The sequence below is a fragment of the Canariomyces notabilis genome, assembly GCF_033297395.1.
Source record: "Canariomyces notabilis strain CBS 508.74 unplaced genomic scaffold N656scaffold_7, whole genome shotgun sequence".
In the NCBI taxonomy this organism is placed as follows: domain Eukaryota; kingdom Fungi; phylum Ascomycota; class Sordariomycetes; order Sordariales; family Chaetomiaceae; genus Canariomyces; species Canariomyces notabilis.
Window position 1 is genome coordinate 129540 of NW_027041829.1, and position 18893 is coordinate 148432.

General features: G+C 56.6%; 8 protein-coding genes across 8 annotated transcripts; 3 read left to right on the forward strand and 5 right to left on the reverse strand.

Moving 5' to 3' along the window:
* Positions 1-303: 303 nt before the first annotated feature.
* On the forward strand, positions 304-1441 carry N656DRAFT_706629 (uncharacterized protein; the record flags this gene model as incomplete). The annotated part of the gene is made up of 2 exons (XM_064811368.1): positions 304-329; positions 451-1441. 2 exons carry the CDS (start codon positions 304-306, stop codon positions 1439-1441), a joined length of 1017 nt encoding a protein of 338 aa, XP_064671268.1.
* A 149-nt stretch (positions 1442-1590) lies between these two features.
* Positions 1591-2870, reverse strand: N656DRAFT_777684 (kinase-like protein). The gene has a single exon (XM_064814870.1). The coding sequence runs from the start codon at positions 2553-2555 to the stop codon at positions 1659-1661; it is 897 nt and encodes a 298-aa protein (XP_064671269.1). The 5' UTR covers positions 2556-2870; the 3' UTR covers positions 1591-1658.
* Positions 2871-2935: 65 nt separating this feature from the next.
* N656DRAFT_593616 (uncharacterized protein) lies at positions 2936-4344 on the forward strand. Its single transcript, XM_064810220.1, has 2 exons — positions 2936-3016; positions 3090-4344. The coding sequence occupies exon 2, from the start codon at positions 3389-3391 to the stop codon at positions 4124-4126; it is 738 nt and encodes a 245-aa protein (XP_064671270.1). The 5' UTR covers positions 2936-3016; positions 3090-3388; the 3' UTR covers positions 4127-4344.
* Positions 4345-4635: 291 nt separating this feature from the next.
* N656DRAFT_823217 (uncharacterized protein) lies at positions 4636-5858 on the reverse strand (the record flags this gene model as incomplete). The annotated part of the gene is made up of 4 exons (XM_064818428.1): positions 5713-5858; positions 4860-5599; positions 4740-4785; positions 4636-4676 (listed from the first exon to the last, which is right to left on the reverse strand). Exons 1-4 carry the CDS (start codon positions 5768-5770, stop codon positions 4636-4638), a joined length of 885 nt encoding a protein of 294 aa, XP_064671271.1. The 5' UTR covers positions 5771-5858.
* A 469-nt stretch (positions 5859-6327) lies between these two features.
* On the reverse strand, positions 6328-10437 carry N656DRAFT_594063 (uncharacterized protein). Its single transcript, XM_064810222.1, has 2 exons — positions 7353-10437; positions 6328-7289 (listed from the first exon to the last, which is right to left on the reverse strand). The coding sequence occupies exons 1-2, from the start codon at positions 10079-10081 to the stop codon at positions 6422-6424; spliced, it is 3597 nt and encodes a 1198-aa protein (XP_064671272.1). The 5' UTR covers positions 10082-10437; the 3' UTR covers positions 6328-6421.
* Positions 10438-12189: 1752 nt separating this feature from the next.
* Positions 12190-14799, reverse strand: N656DRAFT_750655 (uncharacterized protein; the record flags this gene model as incomplete). The annotated part of the gene is made up of 2 exons (XM_064812997.1): positions 12190-12711; positions 12793-14799. 2 exons carry the CDS (start codon positions 14797-14799, stop codon positions 12190-12192), a joined length of 2529 nt encoding a protein of 842 aa, XP_064671273.1.
* A 1153-nt stretch (positions 14800-15952) lies between these two features.
* Positions 15953-18626, reverse strand: N656DRAFT_777688 (uncharacterized protein). Its single transcript, XM_064814871.1, has 2 exons — positions 18513-18626; positions 15953-18361 (listed from the first exon to the last, which is right to left on the reverse strand). Exon 2 carries the CDS (start codon positions 18224-18226, stop codon positions 16355-16357), a length of 1872 nt encoding a protein of 623 aa, XP_064671274.1. The 5' UTR covers positions 18227-18361; positions 18513-18626; the 3' UTR covers positions 15953-16354.
* On the forward strand, positions 18337-18688 carry N656DRAFT_593689 (uncharacterized protein). Its single transcript, XM_064810221.1, has one exon. The coding sequence runs from the start codon at positions 18446-18448 to the stop codon at positions 18629-18631; it is 186 nt and encodes a 61-aa protein (XP_064671275.1). The 5' UTR covers positions 18337-18445; the 3' UTR covers positions 18632-18688.
* Positions 18689-18893: the final 205 nt, after the last annotated feature.

The window sequence follows — 18893 nt, forward strand, 5'->3', positions numbered from 1 at the left end:
GGAACAGTCTGGAACCCGCCTGATAACACAAGGGTCTCGCGCTTACCCCTGATTATTCTCTCGTGTTTCTCTACACTATCTCTCTCAGTCTCTGGTGCGGAGGCAAGTTCACATATGTTATCGGCTGCGGTAAGACTGCCTGGCGGGGCTCTGCTATGAATCATTAATAATTCACGGAGAGGGGAGCCTACTGCTTGAAACCCCGCTGAAATTTCGGCATTGATCTCTTCACATCTCCTAACGGTTGAGGACATTTACACGACTACTGAATAGGGGGGATATTCTTGAATCTGTGAACCAGCAATGACCAAGTTAATACTTTCCACCGGGTAAGTTGCGCTCGGACAAGGCTTGCTTCCCCCCGGTGCGACCGCACTTGGGTGCGCTTGCTTGAAACCTCCTGCCGTGAGAATGGCTGCTGATTGCGTGATTGAAATTTGTCGCCAACAGGAACATTGTCTCGGGCGGTCCCTCGATCATCCGTAAGCCCGGGGCGTACCGCTCCAACCTTGAACTGACCAATTCGCTCCGAAGCAATTTTTTGGCGGCGCAGGAGGAAGCGCAACAACAACACCAACAATTACATGGAGACGACATTGCAGATAACAACAACGTCAACAACAACGACACCAGCAACGGCCATGGCGTACACATAGACGACGACGACACCGACGCTAACGGGACGCGCGGGCGCCCGCCAGCGTCGGCCTGGACAGCGGAAGAGGACGGCGTCCTGTATGTGCCCCGCATCGATTGGTCGATGGCGGGGCTGCAGGAGGAGCCGGCGCAATACGACATCACGGCCAAGCTCTTCTTCCTACCGACCGATGCGCCCGTGTCCGACCGAGCGCGGTACGCCAGGGAGGCGTTAGATCTCGTCCTGAAGGAGCTACGGGTTCCCGCGGTCGACCTACTCATCGTATCCTTCCCGGGCATGTCGTTTGACGGCGACTGCGAGTGGGAGGCGGACAAGATCAACTCGCGGCAGGGCAACGACGAGGACGAGATTGCGACGTGGCACGCCGCCATTGAGGGGCTGTACGACGCCGGCCTGGCCAAGCGTATTGGGCTGGCGGAATTCGGCAGCGAGAAGCTCGCCCGGTTCTTGAAGAGGGTGCGCGTCCGGCCCAAAGTCAACCAGATCAATCTTAAGAATTGCTGCAACGTGCCCCCGCCCCTGGCGCAGCTCGCCAAGGAGCAGGGCATCGAGCTCCTCGTCCACAGCGATTGCACCGACATCCTCCCGAAAGGGACCCTGCGGGAGCTCCTCGGCCAGGGGCTCGGCGGCGCGGGGATCCTGGCCGACACTGAGACGGGCAAAGGTGGGTTGCAGGGAGATCTCACTCCGCAATGGGTGGTCAAGTACACTGCCGTTGTCCGAGACCGCGGCGTGATTGAGAACAAGGGCTATTTCGCGGGGGCCGGGTTGGACGGGGCTTGACGTGTGGCGTTATCAGGGGTTGATCAATGGATTGCGAGTTATGGTAAGGCAAGGGGCCCTTGAGGCTACTACCCATCCTGTACTGTACGGAATGGAATTGTTGCGGCATTTGATTGCAGGCGACGACCATGGCATAAACCTCAAACCGAGCGAGGACCTTGCAGCTTCTATGTTGGGTATCTTTTCCAGACCATATCTACCTATATACATGCTCGAATTAACCGAGCATGCTCCTCTTCCGCCCGCGCATCCTCACGTCCTCCAACTTGGCCAAGACGGAGGGCGCCTTCTTGAAGGCCTCCCTGTACGAGTCCAGAACGGTGGTGAACAGCCTTTCGGCTCTCGGATGCGTGCTCGCAAACGCCCTTTCGAGCACATACAGATCCACCGCGCGGTCCTCGTCGGACATGCTCTGCGTGGCCAGCCCAAAGTCGATGAGCACCACATCGCCTTCCAGCACCTTGCCCTTCTGTTTGTCTTGATCCTCCTCAGAGGCAGCGCATCCGTTAGGCTGGCCCTTTTCCCCCCACGGCCTAAGCATCATGTTGCTCGTCGTCAAGTCGCCGTGTACCACGCCCGTCCGATGTAGCGCGCCCACGACAGTCCCAATCCTCCGCATCAGGTTGACAAGCGGGGCCTCCTCCTCGCCGGCAGCTGCTTCCCCTGCCCCCGGTGGGATGTCTTTGTCCTGTTGCCCTTGATCCTCCTCCTCCTCCTCCTCCTCAGGCCTCTCACCAAGCCACTCGTTAATCGCCATCCGCACGGGCACGCCCTCAATCCACTCGAGCATCATCCAACCCGCGGCCGGGTCCATGGCGTAGACGGCGGGGACGGGCACGCCCTCGCGCCAGCACCGCTCGAGGACCTTGGCCTCGGACGAGAGGCGTGCCTTGGTCAGTCGCGCATCGAGGATCGGGTGTCGGTAGGCCTTGGGCGGGCGGTACTTGAGCGCGCACGGCCGGTCGGGGGTCAGGTGTGTTGTCTTGTACAGCCGGCCCTCGGCGCCTTGTGTGATGAGGGTTGGCGGGGCTGACGCGGGGTATGTCAGGACTTTGGGGAGGGGGAATTGTTGTGACTGCGTCGGCGTTTCTGAGGGACTTGAAGAGGTAGCCATGGGTAGGGCCGAGAGGTATGGAGTATGGAACACGATTGAAAGGCGAATGGAGAGGATTTGCGCAGCTGGAGAGGATATATGGTTTGAGAATCGGAGGATGGAGGATGGAGGTTTGAAGGTTTGTCGCCAAGACTTTGATTCGTCCTATGCGCAGCGGGGTCTGTCAAGTCAAGATCGCAGTGGAGGGGCAAGTACGAAGTACTTTGCGACCCTCGATTTGCATTTGCCTACCAGAACGGACAATTCATGCGGCTCACCTGCAAAGCAACTCTAAGAACTCAACATTGGAGAAAGCCTCGCCATTGTATTGTCAATACTCTCGTGGTCCCCGTGTCGTTCTCAACATTTCAATCTGTCTGGGCGCTACGAAGATAGCATGGTATCTACATCGCCGATACGGCCCTCTGCGGACCCCCGCTGCGGTGTCACTCAATTGACCATCACAAAGGACGATTCGCTAGGTAACACCATAAAGAGCTGCTTTAGTGCCAGGTTGTTTAATATCAGCTAACTTACATTCTACCTTTCACCTAGAGAATGTAATGCAGGTGTGGTCACTCCACGGTGGCAGCCAACTGGTCGCTGATCCCCTGCAGCGATGCATCGTAGCGCCGTGGTTTGGTCACTTTTGGTGGGCAGTGGAGTACGACCGAGGTTGGTTCCGGGGGCTTGACCTCCGTCATCACTTCACTCACACGCACATGTTCCACATTTCCAACACGGAAACTCCGCAAATGCGCCGTCGGCTGTTATTCAGCAGCAGCGTCACTCTCCCCCCGTCTCGACCTGCTATGACCTGAAGACAAGCCTTTTTCTCCAGCGCTGGACACACCATGACCGACTCGGCTACCCGGCAGTGGATCCTTGTGCTGTCGCTCACCGCTCTTCTCCTCTCGGTCGCCGTCCTCGCCCAGATTGCCGGCCGCTACGCAAAGGCCTACCTGGACGCCCCCAGCGAAGTGGCTACCTTTCTCGACGCCGTCGACAGCTCCATCGCCGAGAACGAGTCGTACGACCGCGATATCGCCAAGGTCAAGCGCCTCGACGACAAGCTCCGTCTCGGCCGCCTCTTGCGAGATATTCAAAAGGGTGGGGATGCTCTGCGCGAGGACCTGAACGCCCTCCTGGTGGACGGCGGGGAGACCCCGCGTCTCCGCATGGCCGCGCGCATCTGCTGGGCAAGCCGCCGTCTCGAACTCGAGGAGAAGGTCCGCCGGCTCGACCTGCTGAGGATGCGCTTCCTTGTCGTCCACATGGGCATCATTGCCAGCCTGGCGACCGAAGCGGCGACAAAGACCACCAGTGCTGCCGCGCGGGACGCAGAGAAGCCGACGGTCGACACAACAGCGCCACATACGCCACGGCCCAGCGGGATCCCCAAGGCTCTAGCAGACAGCATCAAGTCCCAACCGCCGTTGAGGAGGTTGACGGTGCAAGCCATTGGATACCAGGAAAACGTCGAGGGCAGCCACCGCAAGGGTTGGGCGGGAGTAATAAAGGAGTTGCAGAAGAGCCCATTGCTCCGGGAGAGGCATGCCAGCATCGAGACGGCCATGTCCCGGACGCCGTAACGCGCTTCGCTTGATATGCGCTTGCTTTGCCAGCGTCGTGGCATTCTGACGAGATACGAGTTTTGACGACGAGACGACGAGTACGACCATGTTTACGTACGAATCACGCTTACGCATCGCATGACGACCTCATGGCTGCATTAGAAGATCTGCTAATGATTTGGCTTTTGGCGGGGCCCGAGTTCTTGGAGTTGGTCACTTCACATGAGATACCCCTATTTCTTCCCTTTGCATCAGTACTGTTTACTTCACTTCACTTCACTTCACTTACCAGTTCCTTACCTTGCGCCCGTTTCTTTAATAGGCCCCGCAAGGGGTTGTCCTCGTGTCGCATTAACGATTTAAAGGCCAACAGGTTTCTTGGACGAGTCGATAGCATGTTTATGTAGACCGATACAAGGTCACCGTTGTATTGTAACGACGAAACGGGCCCGTAATGATGTACCTATTCCCCCCTATTCCTCAATCCAGGCATCGTGCCCTCTCTTGCGGCCGGAGATGGAAGTTCCCTAATGCGCTGCGTCTGGCCCCATCGCGTTCCGCTCACCCACTGCAGCCGTCGTCAGTCTTCGCTAGGCCCTTCACTACACTTGTGAAGAGAGTCAAGACTCACCATCCAACGCCACCAGAAAGCGGCTCACACAGTTGTAGCAAGCAACCTGCATCATGGCCAGTCAGTCAGTAGACAAACCTCATCTCTCTGCAAGAGTAAGAACCCAAGACAAGAACCCACCGTGGCCGTAATCTCCACAATCTCCCTCTCATTAAACAACTCCCTCATCCGTTGAAACGTCTCCTCCCTAACCTGCACATTCCGCGTCATCTCATCCGTGTAGCACACCACCGCCCACTGTTTCTCAGTCAAAACCCCCTTTCCATCCGCCTCCCCATCCTTGCCCTTACCCTCCCCCTTTTCATAGCCCCCCTCCCCATCCCCACGCACAAGCCTTAACTCCCCCTCCCTCCTGACCACCCCGTCCCTCCCCAACGCCTCCTTCCCAACCCCAGCCTGCTCCGCCAGCGGCGCATGATGCATCCACTCATACCACGCCCGGTTGACAACCGCCACCCGGCAGATGGCCAGCTCACGGAGGTCTGCCGACAAGGAAGTTTGCGTGCGGATGGCGGCGAGAAAGGAGTTCCACCCGTCTGCGATGGGGGGCGAGTGGAGGAGGGTCAGGTCCAGGGGCTGGAGGGGACGGGGTGCGCGGCGGGCGCGGATGCGTTGGATTATGGCTTCGGTTGAGGTTGAGGAACCTGAGGGGGAGGTGGTGGGGACGTGGACGTAGGGGAGGCGCATTTCGAACAATGGAAAAAAAGGGGAATGGATGGAGATTGGTTTGGGTTGGTTCGGGTGTTGAGGTGGATTGAAGAGGGAGGGATAGATAGGTGCGCTGGATAGATGACCTTGGGACGGTACGGTACGGTACGGGGGATGAGTTGATTGACCAGTCGGATTGCTCAGGGAAACTGCTTCGAGCTCACATTAGAGCACAGACAAGGTAGACGAATGTAATCTAAGCAGGGCAATCATCAAGTCAAGTCAAGAGAAAGTAAAGTTGAAATGGTGGAAAGGTGAGAATTACCTAGGTTCACTGGAAGTTGCGCGTCGTCCACATCCGCAGTGACGGGACTTGATGTCATCCCCACTCGGACTCATCCGGTCCCGGTCCCGCAGTCGGATCACAGCTCGGCAACAGAGGTAACCTGGAACTACCGTCAACGTGGAACGGAGCCTTGAATAATCCCGGGTGTTCAATTCCGACCAGATACAAAAATCCCTCCATTTTCTTCTCCCCGGACCACTGCTGTGCAAATGGCCCGTATAACGTACATACACAGTGAAACCTAGATTATTGTTTTCTACACCACAGATGCATGCACATCCAATACCAAGATTGGCAACCACTGCTATACCCCAAAAAGGTGCCGTGCCCTATACTGGTGTAAAAGACAACTCAATCCCGAAAAATTCAAGTCCAAATCCAACCCCGTTTTTAACGCCCTTGTTCCCCTGCGCCTGCCCCGGCGCAGGAATATAAACAAACACTTTGGTACTAGAAAAGCACAGCGCTCGACCGCGACCGCCGAAAAGAACGCCCCCCATGCCATGCTAGTGTTGTTGTATAAGCTAAGCAACTTCGCTGGTCGCGCTATCCAGATCAAGATCAAGCCCCAAAGCCGCAATTATAAAGGTAATATGAACAGTCGAAAGCAGCTGGAAGTATCAAAAACCCCAAGCGGCGGCCCGTCAAGTAGGTAGGTACGGTAAGTACGGTAAGGAAAAACTCGGCTTCATGTCGTGCCGTCAGTGAGCGTGAGCGGAGAAGGTGTCTGCGTCAGCGGTGGTGATTCCACCATTTTTTCCGAGTAAATAGGTGAGAGGGGAGCGCCGTTAACCACGCCGCCGCCTGCTGTGGCTGTCCCATCTTCCATGGGATCCTTTGCTTCTCTCTCGGGCGTCTGCCCTGGCGGTGTCTTATCCGGTGTCGTCTTTTTACTTGTCGTCTCTGGTTCTTCCTCAATGGTCGAGAACTTCCTCAAAACCTGTTTCAGCGCCGGTCGGCGGATCGGTTTGCTCAGGAACTCGTCCATGCCGGACTCTATGCACTCCTTGACGTTGCTTTCCTCGGAAAAGGCCGTCAGCGCGACAATGGGAGCCGAGTAACCCAGCTTCCGGATCAGGCGCGTCGACTGAAGACCGTCCAGATTCGGCATTTGTATGTCCATGAAAATCACGTCAAAGAACTGATTGTTCTCCATGGCCGCCTTGACCAGTTCGTACGCTTCTTGGCCGTCCTTGGCAATGGTGACGTCGTAAATGTCCTCCAGTTTCAGCAATCGGCTGACAACCTCAATGTTGGTTGGGTTGTCCTCGGCCACCAGGACCCGCAGCTTTCCCTGGCACGACTTGTTTGCCATGGCTCGGCCGATGGCGGCCATCTGGTCTTCCTTGCTCAGTCGAGGTCTGTGGCTCCCGGGATTCGTGGCGAAAAAGGGCTGGCTGAGGCCAATTAGCCGCGGCTGCTTATCAAGCATGGCCGAGGAAGACTGCTGGTGCTGGAACTCTGCCGATATCTTCGAGCTTCGTACGTTCTCCCCGTCTATCGAGCCTACGCTCCCAGGCCTCGAGTGAATGCTGCTGGAGGCTGTGCTTGAGGTACTACATGAGCTGTTAGGCACCGTTCCGGTTCACGAAAAAAGCGCGCAGAAAGGGCAGACTTACCGATCCTTCACATATCTGAGGGGAATCTGCATCGTAAAAGTCGAGCCAACGCCCACGGTGCTTTTAAGCGAGATACTGCCTCCCATGAGAGTAGCCAACTGCGAACATATACTTAAGCCAAGACCGGTGCCGCCATACTTCTTGCTCAGCCCAAGGTCGCCCTGGACAAACGGCTCAAAGATTTGCTGTTGCATATTCTCAGGGATCCCAGGCCCAGTATCTTCGACTTCGAATTCGAAAAGGTAAGACTTTGCATTTGGTGGCGGAGGCGTAGGGGACCGCTCCCTGCTGTGAGCGTGCGTAGAAAGCTTTGGGTCCATAGGGTTGATGGAAAGGGCCGTTCCTCCTTTGGGCGGAGAGGACGGTGAATGGCCACCCTTGGAGCTCAACGAGTTGGCGGATCCCGACCCGATCCGATGCCGGGGGCGCCCTTGACGGCCCGAGCCCGTCTTGGAAAAGGATGAGGCCCTGCTCTCGTCGCTTGACGACTCGGTCTCGCCGAGACAGCGTATCCTCACTTCAACCCTGCCTCCGGCCGGCGTAAACTTCAGGCTGTTGCTGACCAGGTTGATGATGACCTGCAGAATCCGGTGCTGGTCACCCCAGAGACACATATCTTTGAGCCTACCAGTCCCGAGAGGGCCTAGGGCCGGAAGCCTCTTATCCATGCTGGTGCGCCCTTCAGAGGTCGGAGTGGGCTCTAGGTTTTCGGCCCCGACAAAGTCGACTGCGAAAGCGATCTTGCCTTCGCGGACCTGCTTGTCAAAGATGGCTAATATCTGGGATGGTATATCGCCCAGCCGGAATTCTCGCTCCTCAAGCCTGACTTGCTGCCCAATCTGATTCTTTGAGAAGCTGAGCAGATCCTCGAGTAGATGGAGCAACAGGTCGCCCGATCTGTAAACAGTCTTCAGCGACTGTTTTATCCTGTTGACATCATCTTCCTCCATGCACACCGCACACATGCCCATAATTCCATTCAGGGGCGTCTTAAGCTCGTGAGAGATGTTGGCAATGAACAGTGTCTTGCTTTCGTTTGCGGCCTCGGCAGCTTTCTTGCTGAGCTCGAGTTCCCTGGTTCGCTCAGCAACTTTTTCGTCTAGCGAGGTGTACTGCTTTAGCAGCTCGTCCGTCATCTCGTTGAAAGTTTGGGTGAGCTCCGTCAGCTCGTCGGTCACGAAATGCTTGCGGTCCTGGACCCTAGCTGGTATTTTGAACGACCGACGGCTTGGGTCCGTGGCGATCCCTTGCCTCAATTTCGCCCTCCGTCTCCTACGGATATGGCGACGGATCCTGCCAATAACGCCTAGGTCGGATCCTCTCCCGGATGTAGTACCGCCCGAGCTGGGGTTCTCCTCATCCACCGACTCGTCTTCGTCGTCCTCATAGCCCGGCGGCGCTATGGACTTCTCAGTGGCCGCTTTCAAACGCCTGATCGGCTTGACGGACAAGTGAGCACAGGGGAGGACGAAGACCAAGGCCAAGCCGAGAGTGCCGAAGACGCAGCCAAGGAGAATATTCCGCAGGGTCTGAATCGGCTCGTATGCCTCACTCCGATCCTGCTCGACGACGACAGCCCAGGATGCCAGCGATGTTTGCGGCCGGGCAACGCCCACGGCTACCGCGTACCCTTGTTCATTGGTCGTCGACAGGTCGCTTGTGGCATTGTTTGGAACCGGATTCTGCTTCATCAAGACATCGAGCACGGCGGGATACTGGCGAAGCTGGAAAGGATTGCTGAATTTGCCAGAAGCGAAGCTGTGCTGATCGTGCCGGTCTGGCTGACCGTTCAAGGGTTCAGGTGGGAGGAGGAACCGCACCGTCTCTAGCTCAAATTTGTCTCTCGGCGGGGTCCAGGTTGCGTTGCTCACGGTCATACCGGCGCTGAAATGATTCCAAGGATTTGTCGGACCGACAAAGAGTACGATGCCGGTACGGCCGAGGCCTTCGTCGGAAAGCTGTACCTCAATCAAGGATTTGGAAGTAGCAACGAGGGTCATGTATCCGAGGATAAAGCCGGTGTTTCCATTCATGCGGACGGGGATGGTGACGGAAATCAGGGCGAACGTCGAGTTGACGACCAACGGGCCAAGCAGGATGCCGTTTCCGTTGCTCCCGTTGCCCAGGGACACTCCGGGGAAAACAGTGGCCGAATAGGCCGGTGTGTTGGGCATGTAATCGTTCGGGCGGTTCAAGTTGACGTAGGTGATGTTGGGATACAGCGACGGCGGGTAGCCATACTCGGGATCGCCCAAATAAACTGGGTCGCCATCGGGTGTCTTATAGGGCAACAGGACTGAGCCGGACTCGTTGAGATTGCCGGTCAGGCTGAGAATTCCCTTGGGGTCGCCGGTCGAATTGCGCGAGTACAGACGAGCCTGAAGCAGACCGGCGTTACCGGCGCGGCTGAAAGCGCTGGCGATGTCTTCTCGGGCTTGGGTCCAAAGGCTGTCGGTACTCTCATTGTGAATGCTAGCATTATAGAAATCCCGAAAGGCGTTCTGCAGCAACAAGCGGCTCGAAAGAGTCGTGCAGATTGTTTGGATCAGGTCGAGTTCTGACGAGATGCGTGCGGCCTTGAGTGAGGCAGTCAAGGACAGACCGCCCGACTCGACGCCAACCACAAAGTCATTGACATAGAGCCATACGGGGATGGAGACGACTGCGAGCGCGACGAGGATGGCAAAGACGACGAGGGCTGCGAGCTGCTCCCGAATCCCAACCCTCATCTTCAGCAGACTACGATGCACAGTCTGGGGAGCGGGAATGCCGCGCTCGAAGCATATTCTTTTGAGAAAGAAGCGTGAAAATCTCTCGATTCGAGTATCAGCAATCGAAAGGCGTCGGCGTCGAGAGCAAGCCCGGGGAAGGCAGAGCCGGGAACCGCGTCGTTGGCCGTAATCTCGCTATCGCTCCGAATTGACTGGCCCCCCGAGCCATCCGAACCGAACAAGAACGATCCGAATCCGTTTCTGCAGGGCTCGGGACCTTGATCGGTTGTCGGCGACAGACGGGTTTGTTTGTTGAGGATTCTAGGTAATGTTTTACAGTCTCGGCCTAGTAAGCTAAGGTATGTACACGGGACGAGGACTGCGGGAGTCGTTATGGCCGGGAATCAATGTCAGTCAGACAGCCCCTGCCAATGCCGGATGCTTTTTGTAGATGCGCAAGATTGGCCCGGATGCAAATCTGCGATCGCATTCTAGAAGACGTACCTCCCCCACTCCGTTCGCGAAGCTGTAACAAGTGTGCACTCCAGTAATGAGCGTCTCCCACTGGTTATGGAGACGGAACAGGGCCGGATCGACACAAATCCAGGCTTCTGGCCAAGAGATGGGTTCGAGGGTTAGTGGGTTTTCAGTGGGGTCTTTTCACTTTTCTAGTGGGTTTGCGGAAGAAATGCACCGGCAGACTTCTTGGTAAAGTGTCACCTCGTCACCTTAGTGGACGCTGTGTGCTCGGTGCGGCCAGGCAAATCCAAGTGCCTGATTCGTTTCCAACACTCGGGGAAAGGCCAGCTCTTTGACCGAGCAGAAAAAAGATGCGTTACAAAGGTAATTTGTACCATTGTGCACTGAATTGGCCGCTTACAAAAGAGAGAAGTTTAGAACAGTCAAGATCATCGCGATGCAGTGTAACCGATCCCCGGACTGTCCAATCCCAGGCTGTTTCGCTTGCACAGACTTCAATTCCTGATCCCTGTCGCCGCCCGTTCCATGGCAATCCAGACCACAGCCACCAAATTGTGGCATTCTTCAGCTCGGCATCGCGTTTCTGAAATTCCCCCATACAATCGCTTCCCCATACAAATTGCTTGAGACGCCTTCACCACAACGAAGCCTTTCAGCTCACCCGAGCTCACTTAGCAGCACCACCCACCCCATCTCCATAACCAAAAGTTTGCGGTTGACGGGGCAAGCGGCTATCGTAAGTTTCTCGACGGTTTTCTTCAGTAAGCGGTTGGAAAAGGCCGGCGGCTTGAAAATTCTCATTCGTTTGGTAGGAGAGGCAGCTAGCTGCTACGAAGCTCAAGCCAGATCGAGGCAGTTGCAAGCGGTCCACCTGCCTCTGAAGCCGCTGGTCAACTTCGCGGCTTCCTGACAACGAAATGGCTCAGGTGAGCAGCCACTGAGCTGAGGTGGTCAACTAAAAGTTTGCGGTTGGGAAATTGCTAAGCCGTGTGTATCCCTACGGGTATCACTGCGGTCTGTACGAAGTAGAAATGGGGTGCAACCCCTAAGCAGTTCAGTGTCATTCGCCATGATAGGTATTCAATTCAATCATGTCAACATACAAAGTATCGTATCGTTATTTGAATCATAATTTACCACAAAGGAAAAGAGGTCATTAGAAGTCGTAACCGGTCGGTCGTCCCATATCCCATGGTATCTTTTCCATCTCATAGTCATCCATCCATCTGCATCCCAATATCCCATGGTATCTTTTTCCATCCATCTCATGTTATCCCATCCCATGCCATCCCAAGTGTTTGATAGGTAACGTGTAGGTGCCGTGCCATACCCTACCGTCCCATAAGTAGGTAGATTGACCTTTCAACCCCAAAATGCCCTCCCAAGCAGCCAAGATGCCCATCAACTCCGTAGTCCGTACCCCCCAAGGCCTCGCGGCCATCCATCCATCCACAACTTGAAGCAATCCAGACGCCACCCACCCAGACACACCATCCATCCAACCATGCACCGCCCGTCCGGCATCCCATCCCATCCGTAATCCGTAACCGTAGGTAATCCGTAGTGTAGTGTAGGTAATCAGCCACCCTCCCATCCCCCCATCTAGTACTCCGTACCGCGCCGTGTAGTTGCAACACGATAGTAAATCACGACCGGCTAAAAATCAACGGCACCAGCGCCGTCTGGCTATCCATACCCCTACCGGTATTCTCAGCAGCACTGCTCGCCGCCGCCAGCGCCGCCACATTCGCCAGGCTCCGTCCAAACAACCCCTCCCTAAGTCTTGCGGACATATTACTACTCGACGCACAGCTCAAGTTGTGCGAGGTGCTGTGCGGCAGGCTCATGCCAAGCTGATGATGATAATGATGCAGCGCCGATACGCTGGCGGCAGCGGCAGCCGCCGAATCGGTCTTGTTAGAGTTCTCCTTTTTCAACCGCCTGCCGTTGCCCCCGTTGCCGTTGCTGCGTTTCGAAAACTCGCGCGTGAGTTTGGTCATGACGGCCTCGCGGGCGCGTTTCAGCGCGGATGAGCGTGCGGCGGCTTCTTCGGCTTCGGCGAGAAGGTCGGCTTCGATGGAGCGTTGTGCTGAGGAGAGCAGGCCGTCGTCTGCCGCGTCGTGGGGGTGGGGTTGGTGGAAGTGGAAGTAGTCGTCGGCCGGGATGCTCTTTATGCTGGCAGGTGATCCGCCCTTGTTGTTGTCAGTGGTGCTTGTGCTTGCATTGCTGCCCATTCGGGTGAGTGGCACGCGGTACTTGGCCGACGGGTCGTACACGGTCGGCTGGAGCATTACGGGCAGCGGGTCGGGGTTCAGGATGGGCACGCTGATCTCCATCTCGGGCTCTTTTGGAGTTGGGCGCGGCGTTTCGGGGCGGTAGGACGAAGCGTTGTTGTTGTTGTTGTTGTTGTCTGTGCCGACTCGTTCGGGAATAGCAGGCTCTTCCGAGTGGTGCCGGCGGTGGTGCCGGCGGCGCCGGTGGGAATGGGAGGAATGCCTCTCGCTCGAGTCGTCGCTGCTGCGCGAGTGTTTGTGGCGGATCCGGCCGTGATGGCGATGGCTATGGCTATGGCTATGCTGGTCGTCGCCGCCATAGCGCTCGCTCTTCTGACTCTCAGGGCTACAAACAGCTTGGTGTTCTTCTTCGGCGACATATTCGTCAGGATGCCGAGGAGACCTCCTTCGGATGCGGCGCTTCTTCAGCTTGGTGGTGAACCCTTGGCTGGCTTGTTTCGCGGCCTCGATATCAGATGCCAAGCCCCCATCGTCTTCCCCTTCCCCTTCTTCTTCCGCCTTTGACCTGGCCGTACTAGGACGTGACCCGGCGGCCGCAGCGGAACTGTTCTGTGCCGCGGCAGTAACCCCGCGCGCCCACTCCTCTACACCAGCCTCGAACGCATCAACATCATTCACACCGCCAAACACCATACCCTCAAGGTCAACCTCAAACAGCTCCCTGCTCGCCGCCTCCGCCGCAGCCGACGACGGCGGGAGCTGCTGATCCTCGACCGAACTCGCCACTGCCGACCCGGATCCCGAAGTTGCCGTCCCCGGCCTGCTGTTGTCGCTACTGACGGCCATTGACCGGCGCGACCAGGCATCAGCATCGCTGCTGCTGCCATCCGTCAGCGGCGCGAGCGCCTCGTCCCAGCTGCCGCCCTTGATGAGCGCCACGTTCTCAAAGTCAAATTCGCGGACCGTGCCCTTGTGGTTGGTGATGAGGCCGCGCAGCTGCTCAACGTTCATGGTTGCGTTGCGCACCGCCATGGTCCGGACGCGGGGCATGAACAGCGGCCTGCGCGACGGCCGCGGTGGTAAGGGGGACATGGGGCTGGTGACCTCGTTGAAGAGCTTCTTGGCACTGCGCGGGGGCGCGAAGAGGGGGTCGCCCGAGAGGGAAATCGGGCACGGCCCCCGCCGGCCGAGCCAGGTGAAGGCAAACTTGTCGAGCCGCGGCGCAAAGGCGCGGATGTAATCTTCGATGATTTTGAGGTGATCCAGTCCCGGCGATGGGCCGTAAAAATCCCAGGACTCGACCGAGATGTACAGCTTCCGGATTTGTCGCCATCGTAGAGCCGCGGACGGTGATGCGCCGAACCCAGGCACGTGGCGGAGGTAGTTGAATGCCGACGGATGGACGCCGGACAGGGAGAGCTTGGACAGCTTGAAAAGTGGCGCGCGCTCAACGGCGATGCGCAGACTGATCAGGGCATAGTCGACGATGTCGCGGCGGTACCGTTCCCTTGGATCCTGGCCGGGCGTCTTGATGGTGAGGTGCCTCAGGTTGGGCAGCTGCTGCATGGCGCTGATAAAGGACGACACATGAGTGGCCGCATGGAACAAGGGCGAGTATTGCTGCGTCAAGATCTCTCCGAGCTCCGAGTTGCCGTACTTTGGTCTGCTAAGGCCCGCTGCTGTTGATGTGGGCGGGCTATACAGGAACATGATCTCCTCCCCGGTTTGAGGATGGATCAAAGGAGGTAGAAAGGTGGCGTTGGAATGGGGAAAGTAGAATGTAAGATGCTCAATGTGATGACCAACTCTCGAGAGAGATTCGATTCTGCTCTCCTTGGTAAAGCTGTTTGCTGTGAAGGTCACGTTGGTTCGGAGGAATAGCCTCTTGGTGACCAGGTTGCAGCATGCCGAGTTTGCAAGTCTGAGAGCGCAGATGTCCTGCTTGGATAAAAGCTCAAAGAGCTTCTCGCGGACGGCCTCGTCCCGCCACAGGCAGTAGAATGCTTGCGGGCTCGTCGCCATAGCGCTTGCATGTCGTGAGGGCGATCTGGCTTTACAATGTATGTGTTGAAGGTAGATATAAACAGCGCCAACCAGTCGCCGTGTAGTAGTACTCAAATTCAAACGATCGGTGTTGATGAAGCAGCAAGTTTAGACAGGTAGAAATTCAACAGATTTTGCTAACAAAACAAAGGACTGAGTGGAGATGGATCAGGAGAGTTCGACTCAAGTTCACGGAGAGCGGAGGGCGATGCTGGGAACGTCGGTGACTATGAGGAGGAGCTGGTGGGATAAGGGGGTGGGGAAACGGCTCAATCACCGGAATCACATAGCATATCGAAGAAGCCGGCTGATGAGAAGACAACGGTAGGACTTGTGTCCTTCCACTTCCAGTGCGCTAGCCTCCACATCTTCCCTCTGCCCAAGTGGGTTGACGGCTTCTGTCCATCACCGCCCCGGACCGTTGAATCCAGAGATCGAGTGGTGGTGGGTGACTCACCGCACTACGGTCCTGCAGCTTCGGCACGCAGACGCAGACCGGGATTCGCCGTCGAACAGAACGGCATCCATGAGCGCGCCCGACGCGGTGGACCGCGCCGGACCACTTGAATGGCCCGGGAGCCCAGTTCTGCCCAGCGACCTGCATGGCACCAATGCGGCCTTCTGCAGCCGTCTCATGGTCGTCCGCTCCCAGCCACTGGGAGGCCATGAAACAGGAAACATCTGCGGGAGGGGGGTTGCGGGGAAGTGCGGCAAGCCCCCCTGAAGAAGCGCTATCGATAGTGCAGAAAAAGGAGAGGGCAGGGGAGCGAGCGAACGATGCAACCCATGCACACCGCCGATCCAATCATCAGCGCGAGAAAAGGCGAGAAACCCTGTTCGTCGGCTCTTGGGTAGCCACGTCTCACGAAACACACGCGTTTCCCACGCGAAACTGGCGCGCTGCCGATCCTTCGGGGCCACCAGATAAATACCTTAAGCGCCTCCCCGTCCATTTGAGCAAAAGAGAGGCCGACAATGCTGATAGACTTGGGATGCGACAAAATTTGGACCTTTCGTGACCTAACAATAGCCGATCTCGATTGTTAGTCTCGCCATGTTGCCCGCTGAGAACACTCGAGGAGTCACGGTCCGCTAGAATGAAGCGGGGAAAGGGAGGATCGGCTCGAGGAGTTGGGCTCAGCCAGATTCGTGAGGGTTCGACGCGTCGATTCGTCGAGTCTGCGCGACTCGAATGCGCTTGTCCTACGCCCTCTCCGCCTTTCCTTTGCCGCCCCACCTCTTCCAAGTTGTGGACTCTGCCTCCTACTCTTTGCGTGCGCGATTAAATCAAGGTTGTCCAGTATCCACCATCGTTCCAATACTCTCACCGCCAATCGACTGGCCCGGCAACATGCTCGGCGAAACGTTCTGGATGCTATGAAGAGTGACATCGCTTCTGGTTGGACTCGGCAGTTTTATGGCCCCTGATGCACCCCTCTCGATCTTTGCTCGGGGAATATAACTACATTTCCTGGGTGTTCGCCCAACATGAAAAGTAAACAACGACTCTCAGTGTATCAGACGACTCCTCTGCTCAATAGTTGCTCCGATTCCTTTCTCTCTTCCCTTTTCGTGCGCGCTGACCTCCATTTGGCCGACTGTCCTCCCGGTAGCCCTGTGGCGGCAGCGGAGGAGGAGGCCCTGGTGGCAGCGGTGGCTCTGCACGCGAATAGCCCCCCCTCGCGTAACTCGCAGTGGATTGCTTGCTTGACCGCGTCTCTCCCGGGTTGTTAGACCTGCTATTGTTAGAAAAGACGATATGCCCAGTCCGCCCGGCTTTCTGCACTGGCGGACGTATGAAGCCCTCATTCTCCTCATCCTCCGCCTCTTCAAATATGATATGTCTTCTGGGAACAATGCTCTTGCCGAGATCTGGCCTGTCGTACGACGATGCACTGTTGACACCAGACCCTGAGAAAGCAATGGCCACTTCGGTTGAAGCTGGATCTATGTACCGATCGCAGTTCAGCTGGCTCCATGTCTCCCACTGGCTTTTGTCCGCCCTCTGGGGATTCAACCCGCAGACGGGACCGTAGTGGCCTTGGCGACCACAGCAGTAGCAGAATATCGGTAGGGAGCGAACTCTGCGGACAGTGTCGGGGTTGAAGGAGAAACTCCTCCACAGCACAGAACAGGACGCCTCCAAGTGATCGGGAGATTGACAGAATGCACACTCCATTTCCTCTGGGGCCAGGGCCAGCTTCTCCTGGCAGTCCTTCTTTGTGTGGCCAAGCTGCCTACACTTTATGCAGCGTAGGCGTGTCGGGCAGCTGAACGACGGGTGTTTACCCGCGTCAGGGCAGAAGCGGCAAGCCATTTCTGGACACTCGGCCGAGTCGTGACCGCGAGTAGCGCACATCAGGCAAAAGGTCTCGTCTGGACCAATGCCAGGGAAGTACCTCGCACGATATCCGCTATCAAGTCCGTCTGGCCCGACAATGCTCGCACGAGGGATCTCGCTGGCTTTGATGGCCGCCGCAGACAGTACCTTGTCCTCTGCCACCGAGGGTAGCGGATCCATTGGCTGCGGCTCGCTTGGAGGGGGAATATCAGCGAGATCCGCCACAAACTGGGCAGTCTGCGAATAGTCAACAGCTGCGCGCCTGGCAACTGCCGCTTTGTTTTTAGATAGACCATCAACCGTACCGATCCATTTCGAATAGGTCTCAAAGACTCGGTTCCGTCCCCGAGCGGTATCGACTCTGATCTTCTTCCAATTCAGTTGTAGCAATGTCTTGCACCAATCCACAAACTTCTGTTCCCAGACGCTCTGGTGTTTTCCTTTGACCTGAGAGTGCCAGGCAGGAGACGCTGGTGGTGGCATGACCCAATCGCTTGGTTCCTGTGCTTTCTGCGAAGTCGTCTTGACGCTAGCTGGCTGTGCACCGTTGCGAGCCGGTTCCTCTGCAACACGCTCACTCTCTGACTGCCCGTCTTGGGCCGGAGATATCACATCCTCACCGTCGCCCGTCACCCTGCTGTCAGAGACGGAACCGGCATCGAACGATGCTGGGGATTCCGGTGCTCGCGCCAACGATGACCTGGCAAATCTGTCCTTGGCGGCTCCGGCGAAGGAGGTCCGCAGGCCGTTACTGACTCCGTGGTTCCATCCACTGCGCGCCTTTGGGGGCGCCTCGACAGCGCTTTCACTAGTCTGCAGTGGCTCTTGGCCAGCAGACTGCAGCACCTCTATCGTGCCTGCTTTCAGCTCACGTGCCCGGTTGGCGACATCGTCGTCTACCTTGACCCTCTTCCGTGGGGACAGCGAGCCATCCTTCCGCGACTCCATCCCGCCGTTCGGTTCCCCAGAGTGGCTACTGCTTGCGCCGGGCGAGGAGCGCTTCCGGTTTGACGCAGATTTTGACGAAATCTCACCATGACCCGGCGAGGCCACGGAGGTGTCCATGGATGGTCTTGGAAGGGTTGTTGAGTTGCCTCCCTGAGTGTTCTTCTGGGACCTGAGGCACTATTTGTGCCTTCAGATTTGTGCAGGACTGCAGCCTCCCGGTATTACCACGGTAAAATGCTGTAGGTTGCAAACCTAGAAACAAAACGATGAGTTTTTCTCTTCTTGGTATCAATCGCAAAAGACCATGGGTTATTGAACGCCACCGAATGCGTTTAAATGACGAACAAAAAGGGAAACAACGAGCGGTTCCTCCAAGATTTTGAAGCAACCGACTTTGGCATACCTGGGATAATCTTTCTTATCTTTATGTTCCTCTTCTCGCTTTTGAGCAGTGCTCTCTTTAGGTTGCTGGGTTTTCGATTGGGAAGAATATCCTCTGGATTTTCATATGTATGTATGTAAAGTACAGTACAATACAAGCACAAGTATGTACCAGATCTTATGATTTGTGAAAGTTTTGCCCTGGTAATTACGAACACAACTACTGTATGTAACCTTCGACGCAGTTATGAATTCACCGTCTCGATGTCACGAGCTGGCGGATTTGTTAGGGTAACGTTAAGTTACTCTGGCCAAGCTACCTACTCTGTAAAATTCCTTGCTCTGTGTCTCGCCCATCACCCCACCGAAAATCCCAAAACCACAGTGACGGTAACGTACGAAG